Source organism: Plasmodium yoelii (genome assembly GCF_900002385.2).
Source record: "Plasmodium yoelii strain 17X genome assembly, chromosome: 8".
In the NCBI taxonomy this organism is placed as follows: domain Eukaryota; phylum Apicomplexa; class Aconoidasida; order Haemosporida; family Plasmodiidae; genus Plasmodium; species Plasmodium yoelii.
Window position 1 is genome coordinate 1,281,386 of NC_036180.2, and position 19,970 is coordinate 1,301,355.

General features: G+C 22.0%; 6 protein-coding genes across 6 annotated transcripts; 5 read left to right on the forward strand and 1 right to left on the reverse strand.

The window, feature by feature from the left end:
* Nucleotides 1-525: 525 nt before the first annotated feature.
* On the forward strand, nucleotides 526-1,948 carry PY17X_0833100 (transcription initiation factor TFIID subunit 7, putative; the record flags this gene model as incomplete). Its single annotated transcript, XM_022955795.1, has 2 exons — nucleotides 526-665; nucleotides 919-1,948. The coding sequence occupies 2 exons, from the start codon at nucleotides 526-528 to the stop codon at nucleotides 1,946-1,948; spliced, it is 1,170 nt and encodes a 389-aa protein (XP_022812025.1).
* A 1,261-nt stretch (nucleotides 1,949-3,209) lies between these two features.
* Nucleotides 3,210-4,616, forward strand: PY17X_0833200 (conserved protein, unknown function; the record flags this gene model as incomplete). Its single annotated transcript, XM_022955796.1, has 6 exons — nucleotides 3,210-3,251; nucleotides 3,329-3,907; nucleotides 4,000-4,100; nucleotides 4,228-4,273; nucleotides 4,405-4,445; nucleotides 4,547-4,616. The coding sequence occupies 6 exons, from the start codon at nucleotides 3,210-3,212 to the stop codon at nucleotides 4,614-4,616; spliced, it is 879 nt and encodes a 292-aa protein (XP_022812026.1).
* Nucleotides 4,617-6,188: 1,572 nt separating this feature from the next.
* PY17X_0833300 (RNA-binding protein, putative) lies at nucleotides 6,189-7,875 on the forward strand (the record flags this gene model as incomplete). Its single annotated transcript, XM_022955797.1, has 6 exons — nucleotides 6,189-6,312; nucleotides 6,496-6,622; nucleotides 6,778-6,871; nucleotides 7,044-7,287; nucleotides 7,516-7,640; nucleotides 7,750-7,875. 6 exons carry the CDS (start codon nucleotides 6,189-6,191, stop codon nucleotides 7,873-7,875), a joined length of 840 nt encoding a protein of 279 aa, XP_022812027.1.
* A 1,455-nt stretch (nucleotides 7,876-9,330) lies between these two features.
* PY17X_0833400 (conserved Plasmodium protein, unknown function) lies at nucleotides 9,331-11,013 on the forward strand (the record flags this gene model as incomplete). Its single annotated transcript, XM_720640.2, has 1 exon — nucleotides 9,331-11,013. One exon carries the CDS (start codon nucleotides 9,331-9,333, stop codon nucleotides 11,011-11,013), a length of 1,683 nt encoding a protein of 560 aa, XP_725733.2.
* A 1,537-nt stretch (nucleotides 11,014-12,550) lies between these two features.
* PY17X_0833500 (high molecular weight rhoptry protein 2) lies at nucleotides 12,551-17,793 on the forward strand (the record flags this gene model as incomplete). The annotated part of the gene is made up of 9 exons (XM_022955798.1): nucleotides 12,551-13,691; nucleotides 13,879-14,298; nucleotides 14,441-14,503; nucleotides 14,623-14,691; nucleotides 14,800-15,306; nucleotides 15,400-15,720; nucleotides 15,894-16,481; nucleotides 16,831-17,628; nucleotides 17,723-17,793. The coding sequence occupies 9 exons, from the start codon at nucleotides 12,551-12,553 to the stop codon at nucleotides 17,791-17,793; spliced, it is 3,978 nt and encodes a 1,325-aa protein (XP_022812028.1).
* A 286-nt stretch (nucleotides 17,794-18,079) lies between these two features.
* On the reverse strand, nucleotides 18,080-19,098 carry PY17X_0833600 (conserved protein, unknown function; the record flags this gene model as incomplete). Its single annotated transcript, XM_022955800.1, has 3 exons — nucleotides 18,080-18,133; nucleotides 18,436-18,522; nucleotides 18,622-19,098. 3 exons carry the CDS (start codon nucleotides 19,096-19,098, stop codon nucleotides 18,080-18,082), a joined length of 618 nt encoding a protein of 205 aa, XP_022812029.1.
* Between the last annotated feature and the right edge of the window lie 872 nt (nucleotides 19,099-19,970).

Sequence of the window (19,970 nt, forward strand, 5' to 3'; positions counted from 1 at the left end):
ATGTTAATAATAATAATATTTGTATAATATATTACTAAGACTTTTTTTGAATTTTTATTTATACTAAAAATTATGTGCAATACATAATTATTAAATTAAAAGAATAAACATCATATAATTTTATTCATTTTGAATGCTATGAAAAAATGTAAAAAAATGTAAAAAAATATATATTTCGAGTATATGCCAAACGAAAAATTGTAAAATTGTAAAGTTATAAAATGTAAAGCTATAAAATGTAAAATTATAAAATGTAAAATTATAAAATGTAAAATTGCAAAATTGCAAAATTGCAAAATGGCAAAACGAAACAACGGGTAAAGGTCACACTGCATATGTAAAATTTGTAAATTTTGTAAATTGTTTATAACAAATTGATTGTAGCGAATTTAAAAAAAAAAAAAAAAAAAAAAAAAAAAATTATCATTGTAAATGTTCGAATAAAATATATTAAATCATGGCGATTTAAATGTTTTGTAAAAGGGGTTTATTATTTTTTCTTTTTTTTTGTGAAATAAAATAAGAATGGAAAAAAAAGAGAGGGATATAAAAATATCACTAAATATAAATGCCAATATAAAAGTGGATGATTATTTTGATGAAAATCTCCCAGAAGGCATTGACTCAAAACTTAAGCCAAATTCAAAGGATGTCCTTCAAGCTATGTATGATAAGAAAGAAAAAGCGAAAAATGGGCGGAAAATATGCGAAAAATAAGCGGAAATAGCCGAAAAATATTATATGTTTATATATGAACGATTAAGGATAGTTTGAGTTCCATGCTAATATTTCATGTCTTACTTTTGTGAACTTTATAACATATGCTTTTCAATCGCCACTTAAAAAATCTCCATTTTTAGCTATCCAAATAATTACATATTTTTTTTTTTTTTTTTTTTTTTTTTTTTGCAATTATAGAGAGTTAATTGAAAATATCCGAAATGGAACATTTAACTACAAAAATTTGCAGGAGGTTTATTTTATGAATGATACAGATTTATTAAAAATAATAAATGAAGGAAAATCAGAAGAAAAATTAAAAAACACACAAAATAAAAGTCCTATAAAAAATAATGATGTTTTAGAGGAAATAAATGTTAATAACAATTATGGGGACAATAATAGAGAAGTTATAGAAAATAATAAAAATGGAAATGAATATATTAATAATGAAATGAAAAATGGTAAAATATTTATGATGGATAATAGCCAAGTAGGAAAAGTATGTATTATTAGATTTCCTCCTAAAGCTTCGATAATAATAAAAAAACATTTAATAGAAAAAGATTTGGATTTAGAAATAAAACCAACTAATTTGTTAAATTCTCGATTTTTTATAATTAATTTTAAAAATATAAATAAAAAATATTATGGAATATTACTTGAACTTTCTACACATATCGAAATTCATAAAACATTGGATAGAAACAATTTATACAAAACAAATGATGTGTCTCAAATAATTTATGTATATGATCCTCAAGATAAAAAAAATAAAAAACTTATAAAAAAAATGATAAATAATAATTTTCAATTAAATAGTGGAATTAGTAATAAAGTTAATAATTTTAATTTTCAAAATTGGGCAAAATTATATAAATATCATGATATTTATTTTGCAGAAAAATTATTAAATGATTATTTAAATGCTAATTTTTACGATTATTATGATATATATGTTAAAACATATAATGAAATGTATAACCATATTGAGATTGAACAAGGAGATTGTAACAAACAAAATGATATTGTTGATGAGGGTACAGATATAAGTAAAATTTTAAGTTCTTTAGACAATACTTATAATATTATGAACAAAATTGAAAAAGATAATTCAGAAATAAATTTAGAAACATTATTAAATTATGATATAAGTCATGATAATTATGAATCAGACGTCTCAGATTTACTATTAGGAGGAAATTATTATTTGAGAAAAAAAAAATGAACAAGTGTGTGCAAATTTATTATAATAGCTAGCTATATTATATATTTAACCAAAATTTTATTACCTGTACAGTCATATGTTCATGTGAATTTATAGCTATAAAAATATAATAATTTATCGGAAATAAAAATGTGATTATGTACATACAATATAGTTTTGCTTTATATAGCATATTTTATTTTTACGTTGATTTTATCTTTATATTTTGTTAATTTTATTTATGTCCATATTTATACATGTGTGTAACATTTTTTTTTTTTTTTTGACAATAATTATTTGTGGAATAAATGCATACATAAAAATGTTGATAACACATAAAGCTTCAATTTTTTGTCGGAGAATATTCATATACATTATACATACCAAATATAGTTTATCCCCCATATTTGCTTTCTTATTTTGTTTTTACTATTTTTTGCTTTTACTATTTTTTGTTTTTACTATTTTTTGTGGGCAAGTGTGTATATAACCCCCATACGAAAATGGCACATACTATATTATCTCGTAATAAAAAATAAGCGAATTAAGGAAAAATAAAAAAATGAATGAACAAATTAAGGAAAAATAAAAAAATGAATGAACAAATTAAGGGAATAATAATATTTTTTTACTATGAAACATTTTAATGATATTTTGAAAAAAAAACATATACAAAGTCAATGGTGATAAAACCCGATTTATTCTTATTTGGTATTTTTTTTATTTCTACAAATATATTATATGTTAATTTGATAGGGGTTGATAACATTTACACGTTTTTCTTATCCTACCATAAGTGGAAAATAATTTTTTTTTTTTTTTTTTTTTTAATTTTATACATTTTTTTATTAGCTTGTCAATGTACAATTCCAAGTGGTGTAGTATTATTTTTCATTTTTCATTTTTTATTTTTGTTTTTTATAAAAATCGGGAAAAATATATACCATATAATAGAAAAGGTGAAATCGAAATGTAAGGAACGAGCTTGTTATATATATATATATATATATATATATTTTTTTTTTTTTTTTTTTTTTTAATTACATTAACTTGAAATGCGTCCAAAGTGGAAGGAATAACTTAGTCTTCCCTTAAAAATTTCTAAAATGTTTTTATCATATAAATATTACAAATGAATATGAAATTATATATATATATATATATATATATAAGAAAGAATAATTTAATATAGTACGGAAAATTGTGTATATATAGATTAATAATATATGCACATCCGATTTATCCAAATTTGTTGCCATATTAAAGAATTATAAATGTTATAATGGGAAACATACTGGGAAGCATAATAGGGAATAAAGAAACAGTAAGGATATAAAAGTAGTATGCATGTATATGTATATGTGAATAATATTTCATTTTGACCATTTTTTATATTTATAGAATCCTAATAAGACAAACATAAGTATATTTGAAAAAAGATATGGCTATAATCTGAATGATCTACACAGTTATATATACCAAATTAATCTCCCCCTAAAACCACCATATATAAATTATGTGTTTCAAGAAAAAAAGGAAAAAAATGAGTCCATGGAAATTTTCAATGACAAAAATAATGATAACAAAACTGTAAACGATTTAAATAATACAGTAGATATATATAATAAGTATGATAAAGATAATATTAATAATTCTAATAATATTTATAAAAATAAATTAATAATAAATAATGTAGAAGATAATAAAAAACATGATGATAAATATGTCCATTTGGGATATAATAAAAATTATATATTTGATAAAAATAAAAATAATATATATACAGAGGATAATATTTCAAAATATATTTCTGAACAAAAAATGGACGAAAAAAATAATTTTGATATAAAAAAAACTTATTTAAATTTATGTTTAAATTATTATAATAATATAGATACATGTGTAACCAAAAAATATCAAAAAAATGTTCAAAATAAAAAATATAAATTTACCCGTTTGCACACGTGCAAGCCACATTATGTAAGAGCCAAAAAAATATATCACTATTATGTATATTCCAATTTCCCTATATTTATATAAAAAATAAAATATAACTTTTTTAATATTTATAGATTTTATTCTCCCGTTGTGTAAAATTTAGAGACAAAAAAATTATGAAGGAAATTAAAAAAATGGAATTAGACTATTACAACGCACTTAGCCCCCAAAACAAGTATCAACACATGCATGCAAACATACACATATATATATATATTCTTCATTTTGAGTTTTAATGTTTTTTCTCTTTTTAAATATGAACAGAAAATATATATTCCCCTTTATGTTTATCTATTTTTCAGATCAAGTTACCTAAGCGAATTTTCTACAAATTTGAGTTATCATGAGGTATAGGAAATAAATTATAATTTAATATTAGGCAAAAAGATGTAGTAGCATATGTTTAGTGACATGTTTAGTGACATGTTTAGTGACATGTTTATTTACATTTTAAAATAAATTCTCGTGCTTTTTTACAGTATCGAATAAATCAGGCATATGAAGGCGTCGAAAAAATAAGGTAAAATCGAATTAAAAGAATTTATAAAAATAATAACATTTTATACATTACCCATTTTGCTAATATTATTTATTATTTCCTTTTGGTTATATTATATCCAGACTTAATAAGGAGTTAAACGAATTAAGAGAGAGATATAATAATATTTTAAAATCGAATGGAATGCAATAATAAGTTCGAGTTAAACATATTCAAACATAAGTTTGCAAATATTATTAAGTATATAAAGGTAGAATAAAAGAGAGTCCATTTTCAACTTAACAATATTCAGATAACGAAATAGAAAATTAAGTGGGTAATAGTTTTGATATCTTTAATAGGAAACTAGTAAATACTTATATATGTATGTGTGCATTTATAAGGAACAAGAGATTTAATATTTGAGGCGAAATAAAAATACATACTTATTATATGAAGTGTCCAATTATAGTAAATACAACCTTTTTAGTGCTAAAAGTTATATATTCAACTATTTAGATAATATTACTATTTTTTTTTTTTTTTTTTTTTTTTCCAATTTTATAACTGGTTTTATCATATATTTTTTTTATTTGTTTTAATTTTTTTTCAATACTTTTTTTTTGTTAATTTATTCTTTTTTTCAACAACTTTTTTATTCATTCGTCTTTAAATGAAAACTGTTTATAATATTTTTGAAAAAAAAAAAAAAAACACCAAACAAATGCGGTGTGGATTTGTATTTTATGATCATATAAAGATACACACCATATATATAAAAGAATAGTTATTTTTCCTAAGAATGTAAAAACCATAATTTTATATATAGCTTAAACAAAATTGAACATACCATAAAACTATATATGAAAAACAGGAAATTTTATGTAAATAAAAATATGAACGTTCAGAAAAAAAAAAAAAAAAAAAAAAAAAAAAAAAAACTTTTGAACAGCTTTGTTAATAAATAATATTATTATATTTTTTAGGTTTTTTTATTTATTCCTTTTTACATAAAAGAGTAAATCTTTTATGATGTATTTTTTATAATAAAAATGCGATATATTTAAAAGTATATTTTATATATTATACATTGTTATCATTATTATAATAATATATTTTTGTATATTTAAATGTTGGTATATTAGAGTAGCAGCAGCATATATGCCCATATATATGGATTTAAATTTGTATATAAAATTAATACGTGCAATTTAAAAAAATAAGTACGTAAACCTAATCATATAATATTATAGAGTTTCGCATTATTATTTATGCTTAAAAAAAAAGAAAAAAAAAAATGATTCATTGTTTGAATAAAAATTTGCATATTATGTATTATGCTTATTTTCATCGTATATAAAAATTATATATGTTTATAATTTATGAACGTTCATAATTTTTTCATTTTTTTTTTTTTTTATTAAAAATAAAGTTATAATAACAGTATTATGACTATTTAAGGAAAATAAATTTTTTTAAGAGCCCAAAAAAGATACACTTTGTATGAAAAAGAAAAAAGGGGAATGATATATCACGGCTTATGCTGACATATATCTACTGGTTAAAAATTAAGAAGAAAAAGGAAAAGAAAAAACAAGCGTTTTTTTCTTTTTTATTTACCACATATATATATATATATATATTATATGTATGCATGAACAATATTTTTGGGGTTGTATTTTTTTTGAAACAAAAGTAATTTTGAACGATTTAAGAGTAATTGTGTTATTTTGATATAAAAAAAAAAAATTTAAGTTAAAAAAGGTATGCAAATATTTGTACAGAATGAGTATAAAAAGTAAATTAGATATGAGTTTAGATGAACTCATAGAAAAGGAGAATGCAAAGGCCAACAAGAAAATATCCATAGACAAAAAGGCAATTAATAAAACTATTGAAAAAAATGGAGGTATTAATTAAATAATTTATATTATATATATAGGAGTAGTATACTATGGAAGTGTGCGAAAAATGTTTATGGAAATGCGAAAAATGTTCATGGAATGCGAAAAATGTTCATGGAAATGCATGATTTTATATTTGTACATGCTTATTGTATATTTGTGCATGCTTATTGTATATTTTTTTTTAGGTCAAAAATACTTATACAGTATAATCATATCCAATGTTAACAGCAACAAGTTAGAATTATATAAAAAAGAATTCAGTAAATTTGGAAAAATATTTAATATATATCATGATAATGAGAAGAAAATTACGTAAGTTTTTCGATTGCATATGAAAAATAAAAAGTCTAGTTACTCCTTTATGTTATTGCATTTATTTGATAGCTACTCTGTCTGTTGTTTTTTTTTTTTATTTAGCTTGCATGTACATAATTTTATGACTGTTAATAATTTTTAAACATTTTCAGATATGTAAAATATGATAATAAAAATTCCTGTGATAATGCTATAAGCGCAATGAATAATTCAACTTTAGATGGGGACACAATAACAATTGTATTGGTATGTATAAAAAATATATTTCTACACATATAATAAAATGTTAACTGAAATATTTGAATTAATATATATACATATATATTTATTTATTTATTTATTTATTTTCTTATTTATTTATTTATTTATTTATTTATTTTCTTATCTATTTTCTTATTTATTTTCTTATTTATTATAGGGTAAAAAAATTTTGGATAAAAAGAATAACAAAAATTTAATTCAAAATCCCAATATTGTTAATAATAATAAAATAATTCCTCCTTATAAAGCCCCAATGTATAATACAAACCCATTTCCTTATTATATGAACAACAATAATTTTAATGTCCCATATAATAATAATATTCCTTACCCTAATACATTTCAAAATAATTTCTATGACAAAAACATCCAACCATTTAATAATCATAAAAATATATATGGTATACGATACAAAAAAATATTATTTATTTTATCGATTTGTGTGTGCATTTTATGGTGGCAATAAACCCTCTTCCTTTTGCCCACATTTTGTCCATTTTTTTCCGCATTTTTTCCATTTTTTCCACATTTTTTCCATTTTTTTCCCATTTTTTCCACATTTTTTCCATTTTTTTCCCATTTTTTCCACATTTTTTCCATTTTTTTCCCATTTTTCCCCATTTCTTTAGATACGACTAAGAACAACACAATAATAGTGACAAATGTTCCTACATATCTGAACGCAGAAGATATATTTTCGGCTTTTCAAGAAACTGGGAAAATTGTCGATGTGCAAATACTTATGAACGAAAAGGTAGTATAAAATGTGTTTATACATATGATGTTTATGCATATGATGTTTACACATGATGTTTATGCATATGATGTTTATGTGTACAATTTTTGTGATTTTTTTTTAACAGAGAAAATTAACTGGTATAGTTAGTATAGAATATGAAAAAAATGAATCTGCTTCAGATGCAGTTCGAATGTATGATGGTGGCTTTTTAAATGACAACAGAATTCGAGTTTTTTTGGACTGTCGATAGATTAATTATTATTATAGTAAAAATGAAAAACAAATAAAAATACTAAATAGATAATGAATCTATGTAATCAAATAATAAAGTAGTGTTGTTAGTAGTATAGTTAATAAATATAGTTTGGTTTAAAAAACAAAAAAACAAAAAAAACATTAGTTAAATATGTAAAAGAATAAAAATATTTGACTTTTATATTGCATGTGTGTATGTGTGTAAATATACAACAATCTGTAATATAACATATAAGAGACATGTTATTTTATATGATGTTGCACAGTCTTTAATTTCTTATTAATAATCATGTGTATCCAAGTAAAAAACAATATTAATTAAGCACAATAAACAATATATGATTTTTGTACTCATATTTTTTTTATATTACTCAAAATAAATTACACTTTTTTCTCATTTTAATCCAGAGAAGGTCAAAACAATTGCATATTATTTAAGCAATATATATATATATTTTTTTTTTTTTTTTTTTTTATTATTTCCTATGTTTTTATTTTTCTATGCTTATCGTTTTTTAATTATTATTCATATTTTTAATGTGTTGTGTTATATTTTTTTATGCTTTATATATATATAAATAAATATATATATTATTAATTAATTAATTAACAAATATATGTATAACATTACGGTATAAATAAACAATTAAATTTTATTTCTGATAAATGTAAGAAGAAAAAAAAAAGTAATATATAATTTATTTCAAAATGGAAAAGGAGGAAAAGATGTTTTATTATTTTCCCATAATATATAGACTTTTCACAATAGTTTTTTTCTGTTAAAAAAATGTAAAGAATATAAAGCATTCTTCATTTTTTTTTTTTAACTATTTATGTTTTTCGAAAAAATAATTTCCTATAAAATTTGCTGACTCTAGCAAAATTTGATCATTTTCTTATGTACATGTTTTAGTTTGTATTTGTAAAAATTGTATATTATATGTATATGTATATGTATGTATATATATATTTATTATTTTATTCATTATTTTATTCATTAGTTTATTCATTATTTTATTCATTATTTTATTCATTAGTTTATTCATTATTTTATTCATTATTTTATTCATTATTATTTTATTTTTTTTTAAATAAAATAGATTAGGATAGCTGGATTGTTTCTATCTTTCTTCAAAATTGAAATGAACTAAAATAAGTCGGTTAGTATATCGACATTAAATAAAAAAAAAAAAAAAAATAATTGAACAATAATAATTGATAAATATTTCGTAACTAGCGAAAGGCATATCTTAGTTTCTTTTAATTACGAAATTTTTATGCCAAAATAAATTCTACATATGTATATGTGTATGGCGAAATTGTTGTAACATTTTATAGAAACGTGAATGGCATAGTATATTTCGTCTGAATTTTTTTTACAAAAGTGGCTTTTTTTTTCTAGTGTCCTTTTCTTATATTACATTATCCGTAATTTGATAGTTAATAAAAAATGAAAAAAATATTATATGAATTAAAGTGTATAGAAAAAGAAAAGGAAAGAAATGGTTTGGGAGGAAAAGACACACCCAACCTTTGGTTATATAAACATTATATAGAAAATAAAAAAATTTTAAATAATTTATACAATATTATTAAGAATTATTATGATTTAATTAACTATTTTGAAAGGAAAAAAAAAAAAAAAATATTTTTTGATTTAAAAAAAAATGAATTTTCTGACAAATTTGATAACGAAAATCAACAATGGATATGGAAACCACAAAGGAAGGAAATGAAAATGGAAAGAAAAAAATTAATACATTATAAATATAAAGATGAAATAAAAAAGGTTATAAGAATGAACAAATCAATTAACACTTTTAAAAATATGACAAAACGAGTTTATATTTCATATAGAAAAGGGGAAACAAAAGGGGGGAAAAAAGGGGAAAAAAAAAGGAAAAAAATACTAATTAACATTGAGAAAAATATAATTTTTAATAATTTAATTTTAGAAATTTACAAATTTACAATTTCTATATGTAACATAATTAATGATAATAATTTTGAAGAAAGCATGGATATAAATAATAGACAATTTAAAATGGGCTTGATAAATAATCGAAAAAATAAAAATAAAAAAAAATATGTATCGGTAAAGAATAATAAAATAAAAAGTTTTAAAACTGATAATGAAGAAATAAAAGATAAAAATAATGAATTTATGAATGTTGGAATTTTAGAATTAATTTTAAAAAATAGTATTGGACTTGTTGGAAAAACAGAAAATAATTTGTGTAATAACAACAATTTATTAATTAAAAAAATGGATAATAATTTATTATATATAATTGATAGTGATATTAAATTAATAAAAATAATGATGTATTTTAATTTGATAGATATATTTACTTCTTATTTTTTATTTATTTCAAAATGTATAAATAAACAATTTATATATTATATCAATATATTTATTATGATAATTAACAAGTTTAGGAATAAATTTTCATTACTATCAAAAACTATTATTGAAAACAAAAATATATATACAATTTTTTTTTTATTTTCTAATGCTATAAAAAAAAACATACTTAGCAATGGAACTAATGTGTATAGGTTTCCATATTTTGGGAAAAAGACGGAATGGGATAACACTAACTTATTTGATATCAAATTGGAAAAGGGAAAAAAATACTTTTTCAATGATCTAAATAAGTTTTATTTTAATTTGATGCATGCCTATGCCAAAATTAATGACAATGAACGTATTGAAAATGGTGAACATGATGAAAATGGTGAACATGATGAAAATGATGAAAATGGTGAAAATTCGTTTAAATGTACGAGGTATGCTCACGATATGTTGAGCATTATAAAACTAATGAATAGTAGCAAGCCTATTAAAAATAAAGATATGATTGAAAAAACAATTAATCATATAATATTAAATGATGAGGAAGAATGTGATTGTGTTAATATGGCATTAAATATTGATGAGGAAAATAAAGAAAATATAAAATTTTATAAAAGTTACATAAAAGAGCATATTTGTAATTTTTTTGAAAATACATATAATTTAAAAAAAATGAAAAATAATGATTGTGTTAAATCTAGAGAAGAGGATACGATCAAAAATAATAATATATCTTTATTTGAAAGTTATAAAAATATTTTCCACAAATTTTTTTAAAATAATCATATAGTGTAAACATTTACAATTATGATTATTTTAAAAAAATTGTGGAGTCATTTCACACTTTTTTATTTGTTTGTTCATCTGTTTATTATTTATTATTTATTATTTGTTTGCTTATTTTATTGTTCATTTTTTACGTATTCTCACAATTTTATAAAAATGATTTATATTACCCCAACTCTTCTCACATTAATTTTATTACACAAAATGTCAAGTTCACAATATGATTATTTTCGGGGCATTGGTTATTTACAACTCTCTTTTAAATAAAATATAATAAAATGTAAAAATAAAATGTAAAAATAAAATATAAAAATAAAATATATATCTAAAATATATATCCAAAATAATAGTATCTTCTCGTTTTCAAAAGGATTTTTTATTTTTAAAAATATGAATAATATATTTATTAATGGAAAGTTTCTAATCTTTGTTATACATATAAATTTCGGATTAAAAAAAAAAAAAAAAAACTCATTGTTATAAATATATTTTTAATATGTGCATAATATATTTTTTTTTTTTTTTTTTTTAAAGTGCATAAATAAGAGAGTGTATAAAAATAGAAAAAATAAGACTGCATTAACTATATATATCTAAAATTATATACACTAGTTTTAATCATAATTTAATACACAAACAAATAAATATATGATGCAATTATACTAAAAATGTATAAATTGTATAGATTGTTTTAAAGATTAAATTATTCGGCAATAATAATAATACACATGTGCTATACACATTAAGAGACTCTATCCAAATATTGTATAAAAAAAAAATAAAATAAAAAAAATAAATTAATAAGGGGCTTTATTTAGAAATATAAAATATATGACAAATGTGTAATACAAAAATAAAATATCTAAACACTAAAATTAATTTTATTATAATATATATATAGTATTATATATATATATATATTTTTTTTTTTATTTATATGATATAATATATGGCTTGTACTGTTTTATATTAACTTATCATATTTTTTTAATTAGCTTTTTTTTTTTTTTGTTGTATATCAATTTCGCTAGTTTTTTAAAAGGAATATAAAAAATGTATGCCCTAATTATGTATATGATAACAATTGATTTCATAAATTAGTGTGAGGGTATTAATAAAAATATAACACATACTTGTAAGTATATGTGTATATATAATAAGATATAATTGAAAGAAAATAATAAAAAATATAAGAGAGAAAAAAAAAAAAAAAAAAAAAAAAAACGAAATAGCTACTAAATGACACTTTTTTTTTTTATAGTGATATTATAAAGCCAAACCAAAAAAGTGAAAAAGCTGTGTGAATACACACACAAAAAAAAATAATATAAAATTTTTTTTTTTTTTTTTTTTTTTAGACCTTTCATCTATGCTTGTGCACAGATTAATTTATACACATGGGATTTAATTATAAAAATACTAATATGACTCAAAACTAAATTGTCAATTATTCTTTTTTGTCAATTTCTCTCTTTTTTTTTTTTTTTTTACAAATTATATACCTTAATTATTGTTTACGACCTATACAATGGTAAAACTATCAGGGGTAATTTTGCTTTCATTATTTTGGTTGAAATTGAATAATTCTTATGAAATAAGAGAAAGAATTCCAAAGAAAAAGAATCAAGATGATGATATATTAAAAATTAATGTAGAAGAAAGTAAAACAAAAATATGTAATAATATTTTAACATTCTTACATGCCGATGATATATTAACAGAAAAAAATAAATCATCATTTATGGAAAAATGTGAGAACTTCGTTGAAAGTATAAAAAATAAAGAAAATGGAAATGACACACCAGACGCCACAAATGAATTTGCTTTAAGTTTAATGCACATGCGTTCGAAACATACAATAACCTCAAGTGTTAATAATAATAAGGCATTAAAAAATATAATAGTAAGTTTGGATAAATCAATGTCAGAACCTGAAATTATAAACAGAGTAAAACATATAATACGATTTAATAAATATTTAGCTGGTAAATTAAGTTATAAAAATATTGGTGAATCTTTAGTTTTAAGAGTAAGTAGTCATGAAGGAATGAGACGATCAAAAAGAGATCTTATAGGAAATATATTAAAAGATTTTCACATATATGGATTATATTTTGATTTAGAATCTGAAAACCCTACATTATTAAAAAACCAACCATCTAAATCATTTGTAAATATAAAAAATGAAAAATTATGTCAAACTTATATTCATTTATGTCAAAAATATTATGAACAAGTAGCTATATATTATAAAATAGAAGTAATATTTAATGAGATAGTTAAATATACAAAAGACAATTATTCACTTGATGTAAATGATATAATCAAATTATTTAGTTTAGAGGATTCTATAAGTCAAGTATCACAACATTCAAATAATATGCTTACTGATGAATCGTTAATTTATGATATGAATAAGTCAAATTACATTAAGTACAATCAACTAATTCATGAAGTAGTACCTGAAGATGGAAATATAGAAGAACAGGTTAAAAATGGAAATGGACGATATATAGTTGTTACTAAAAATTTGGAAAAAGCTATAGACGATTCTAAAAAATATAACTTAATTATGGATATAATAAAAAATTATCTTATTCAAGTCACTGAAAATAATAAGGAAATATTGAGCATGGTTAAGAAATTAGGAAAAGAAGACATCGACCAGTGTACGTTAAATTGATTCTGTCTAAACTTATACTGTGTTTTTTCCCACATTCTTTCCATTTTTTCCATTCTTTCCATTCTTTGCATTCTTTCCATTTTTTCCATTCTTTCCATTTTTTCCATTCTTTCCATTCTTTGCATTCTTTCCATTTTTTCCATTCTTTCCATTTTTTCCGCACTTTTTTGTAGTTGTGGCGCAATTGATCTTCTTCATTCACTACGGATTCTTGCTAGTAACGGAAGATAAGCACATGGTATATTTCTCTGATTTGATACCTACATACACAAACTTGTATAGAGCAAATGAAGTACTTCTATTACAACTCATGGACATAAAATTTGAATCAGAGGATGAACCCAATCCAGATATTTCCAATAAATATGAAAAATATAAATTTGAAACTTCTAATAAAGATAAGGAAACATATTCTTTAATAAATGAAATTGATAATGTTACTCAATTACCAAAATTGACAGACAATGTAATAAATGATTATTTTTCTAAAATAATTAATAAGGCCACTCATACAATGTCCCCAATAAACCAAAACATTAATAAATATCAATTTTATTTTACTATGGCCTTTAAGGATTGCAACATAAATCAAAGTAATTAGAGACAACTCATTTGTATTGCACCCTGTTATTCTACCCTATCATTGCACCCTGTTATTTTGCCCCGTTATTACTCCCTATTATTGCACCCTGTTACTTCGCCCCGTTATTATATTTCTTCATTTTCTTCTTTTAGATTATACGCCTCTTGCAAGCAGTTTGTGGACCGAACTTATTTATACATTTGATCATTTTGGATGTAAGGAAATATTTTCATCATATTTTTTATCTGCATTTTGAGTCGATAGATTTGAGCGCAACCCGTTTTCGGCATTTCGCTTGCATTTTACTTATCATTTGTTTGGTATTTTTTTTCAGGGTTTTACTTTAACCCAAATAAGATAATGTCGAGTATTTCAAAGTCGAATTTTATTAGGCACGTATTAGGTAAGGGAATAAGTTTGCAACCTGTCATTTTGTTTTCGGTTTTGTTTTGCTTTCGGTTTTGTTTTCATTTCATTTAATTTTTTCTTTTCCCTTTCGCTTCCCCCTCAGTGTCAAGAAATTTCATTTTGAAGAACATGGAACCTCTAATATATTTGGATACACAAATATCAAGATTAATGGATATGATAAATTTATCATTTTTAGCTGATAAATCAGATTATGTTTTAGATTTATCATTATCTAATTATTTATTTTTATATGTAAATGAATATCATATGTTTAAGAAAGATGAAAATGTAAAATTGATACACACATACGATTATGTAGATTCCATAGCAAATAACTATTATTATTTTTCGGAAAAAAAATATCCAGTTTTTAAAACAGATTATAGTAGCAAATTATACACAAGTTTTCCAAATGTATACAGTTTAGCTTATCAGTTATTTAATGAGCTAGCCATTAACATGAACATTTCAAATACACCACTAAAGAAAAAATTAAAGAATAAATCGAACTATGCTTATTTTACTATGTTGAATTTGATTGGTCCAAACCATGATATTTATTCAAGGGGTCCTCGTTTGATATTTGCTGCATACATGCTAACATTAGGTAATTTAAATTTGTGAAAATGAAAGTTCACTTCGCTAGTCCTCACTTCAACTTCTTCCGTCCTCATTTTCATTCCCGCTTCTCCACTTGCAGTGTTCTTTATCGAGTCCCAAATCGACATATCGAGATACCGACCAAACGACATGCATTTCATGAAAAGATCCATGCCTTTACTAGCCCCTATAAATCGTGACGATTTTAACATATTGAAAAAAAGATGTTCATTATTAACTGAGTTTATTGAAATAAATAGAAATAAGGCAAAAAATGAGCATTCACGTGTGGAAGAATATATAAAAATTCTTAGTTTAGTTACAATTCTTTTATGGGGTAAAGAAAGCAATAAGTCATTATATTACGATAACAACGTATCCTTATACAAGAAATTGATGGTTGCCTGTGTCTTCAATGGAGGTAATGCGTCGAAATGGTTGATTCTGCCTGGTTTTGCTAACTTTTACCCGTTTTATAATTTTTCTGATTTTCCTGATTTTTCTGATTTTCCTGATTTTTCTGATTTTCCTGATTTTCCTGATTTTCCTGATTTTCCTGATTTTTATAATTTTTATAATTTTCATAATTTTCAGGTAAAACCGTCCAAGAAAAAGTTATAAAAAGTATTAAAGAATCTTGTAATATGGAGCAATATGGATTAAATAATTCAAACATTGAAGATTTCGTAAATGTGAATTTAAGTGTCCATCAATGGAATCCAGATATTTTAGAAAAGCTAGCTACAGCATTTACATTGACTTGTAAAATGCACAACATGATGTACAAACCTTTTGATGTTCAAAAAGTTGATGCAAAAAATTATTATAAATTAGCAGTTTCTCCAGATATGGTAAAAACATATCATTGTTTCTTATTAGGAAGACAAGCAGAAAGATTATTAGAATCATTAATTTTGAAAAAGAATTTTGTTAAATTTAAAGTTGAAGATGCTGTAGATGTTTATGAATTTTTCTATGTAACAAGAATTTTATCAGCAAATCCAAGAGAAGCTTTTGAATTGTTTTTACAAAATAAAAAAGAATATCAAAGAAAACAAAGAGAAGAAATTATCAAAAATAGTGAATTAGATGAAAATGTTACAGAAATATTATTTAAAAATTATGAATGTTATTGGTTCAAGTCTTATGAAAATTTTAAATCCTTATGGATGCATGCAGCAAGTAAGTTGATTTATTTTATTTCATGATTTTTATTTGAATTAAATATTATGTGTATTGTTTATGATATTCACTTAATTTATTTCCACCCTTTTTCTTTTATAGGCAATTTGGGTCCAGGAGCTTATTTGAGAAATTTCTTTTCCGAAATATGGAACAACATGGGCATCTTATTCAAAAAGCAATCTAAAGTCAGGGACGTCGAATACTTTAACAGTAAGCTAGCCGAAAAAAAAAAAAAAAAAAATCAAAAAAAATCACCAAAAAATACAACCCCGCAATATATAGATACATACTTTATTGGGTTATCTTACGAAATGTGTATTTTTTTTTTTTTTTTTTTTTTTTTTAGCTAACCTTATTAGCGGAACCCTAATTGATTACTATTCACCATTATTAAAATCAGAGGAATATTGCCGAAATGTAACTCAAAAATTATTTATTTCAATGAGAGACAGTGGAGAAAAGAGTCGTATAGAAATTCCTGATGAAATTAAATCTAAATATTTCCAATGTAAATTAGATTATTATAAAAATAATCATTCTGATCCAGTTCATAAAATATATTCTCGTGACTTTTTGGAAAGAAGAGTTTACGTATTTAAACAACCATATTATTTATTAAGCAATATAGATGATAAAAATAAAAAACAATTATTAAGATTATTTATAACTGAATCAACATTACAATATTTATTACTTGATGATATTCAAATACCTGAATGTCTTGGTAGATGTACAATAGAACATTTTAATAAGGTTTTATTAACAACAGCAAATGCAAAACCACATGATACTATAATTTATAATGAATTAATACCTGAAAAATGTAAATCTAAAATAAGAAAAGAAATGAAAGTATTTATACATTCATCTTTTATACATAATTTAACTAAAGACTATTTAACTGGTGAATTAATAAGAACACAAGATATCCAAAATGGAGATGTACATGTATGTATGGGTTCAGATACATACTATACTGAAAACATTTTGACTGATCAACATTTCGATTTAACCCACAAACCACAATTTAATTTCCCAGAAAATAGCAACTATAGAGTTTTCTTAAAAAAAAATATTAATAAAATTGCCAAGAATCCAGAAAGCCAATGTTTTGTCCATTATGAACTTTCTGTTTTGAATACTGGTAAATGAAACAAGACAATTAAAAGGTTGAAAATGTATACATGCCCAGGATTTGGTTATTTCATTTTTTTTCATTTTTTCTCATTTTTTCGCAGACATTCCTGATCCATACCGTGAAATCGGCAAAGATTTAATTACAAACATAGAGCTTTTAGAGAGTAAATAAAATTTTTAAAAAGTTGAACTTGATTTTTTCAGAAGTATAAAATGCATGCTGCAACCTATTGTATGTATATATGTATGTATGTATGTACATGTATAAAATTTCAAGAGATATATATCCGAGATGAAATTTTTCAAAATTTTTTTAACTTGTTTGCATCGAATGTATGTAAACAATAAATAAATAAAAAGGGATAAATATAGAAAAGTACGAAATATAAAGATATTCAATAGATTATTGCAAAAATTTATTCCTTTTTTTTTAAAATTCCGTTTTTTAATGGCGATTTTTAAATTTTATTTAATGCCTCAATTTTCTTATTTAATATATCAATTTTATTTTCCTGCGAATTTTAAAATTTTTAATATCCGTTTTATGAAATTTTAAAATATTTTTGTATAATTTATGCGTTTCATGTATATGTGAGTTTACAAGTACATGCGCATTACACATTTCAAATTTAATGGCATATATTTTTTCCATACAAACAAAACACAAACAATACTCCGTCTTTATTAATAGTATTGTCCATATTGAGGCATATGACAAAAATAAATATATTTTCAAATGCATTAGCATATTATTACTCATTTAAATTGTGCACTATTTTTGTTTCCACATGTTTTAGCCACCTTTTTACATTACCTTAATTTTTAAGAGCTTTTCTAGGTTAAATATCTTTTCCCTCAATATCTCGACAATTTCGTTGTTATTTAAAGGGTCGGGGTTCTGCTAAGGCGGAAATGGGCAAAATTGAAAAAATTGAAAAAATTGAAAAAATTGAAAAAATGGACAATTGAAAAAATGGACAAATTTTCTTTTTTTTGTTACGCTTTCGTTGAGATTCTGATTTTCTTCGTCTGGGATTTCCGTTTCATGACTTATCAATTTATTCAATTCCTTATTTAACAAATTATTATTTTGATCTTTTATTTCACTTTTGTATTTTTGTAATTGATCTTTAAATGTGATAAGGACTTTTTCCACACCCATGTATTTGCAATTTACTATTTCTTCTACATTTTTTTTATCAATTTTAAAAGACAATCTTTTAAACACTTTTTCATTTAAAGTATTCCAATTATATGTTTTTTGATTTATAGAATTGGCTTTACTATAATTATGTATTTCTACAAATTTGGGTAAGCAGATATTAACTAGTTCTGCCATTAATACTCCATCTGAAAAATCTCTATTAATATTTTTAATTTTTCTTGACAAAGTAAAACTATTTATCCAATCATGTAAATCATTTAATTCTTCTTCTCTAACCTTAGACGGGACTTTCACTAGTTCATTTTTGCTCATTTTTTTTTATATTATTTTCAACAATTAATAGTTATCATGTTTTTTAAATATAAAAGTACAAATAACATTATAAATATTTCAGCCTAAAACTTAAGGAGACAAAAAATATGCGAAAATGGGGAAAAAAAAACAAATCCATACATAATTTATTTGTTCCTTCAAAATAAAAAGACAGTTAAATAAATATTCCCAAAATAGCAATTTTTATATAATTTTTTTTTTATAATTTTTTTTTTATATAATTTTTTTTTATAAAAATTATTATTTCCTAAATTGAAATCGACATTATTATAATTAAGAGAAAAAGCAAAATAAAAAAAAATGCAATCAATAAATATAAAAGCTATATGATATTATGAAAATGTGTAAATTTAAAAAAAAAAAAAAAAACGATTAATATATCATTTTAAATAGAAATATTTAATTTACTATATTTTATATTAAGAATAAACTATACATTTTATATAACATATAAAATTGTAAATATACCTAAATACCACTACAGTCTTTTTTTTCATAAATAATAACAGAATGAAAATATAGCTCGAATATTATTTTAAATTAATAACTTTTTATACATACAATTTAATATAACAAATTTGATAAAATTATAAAGGAAAAAATATTATAGTAACTTAATATTTATTTCATTTTTTTTGATGATATTGTTCAGAAATGGATTATATCTACATAGGTTTATGTCTTAATAAAGGAAAACAGTCACAAAAACAATTGTATAAGTATCGTTAGATAAAATATTTGGTGTGAATAAATAATATAAACAAATATATTCATTCAATTTATATGCACAAACAAGGTGCTCTTTTGTGTGGTATCCATAGAAAAGATATATTTAAAAAAAAAACGCAATA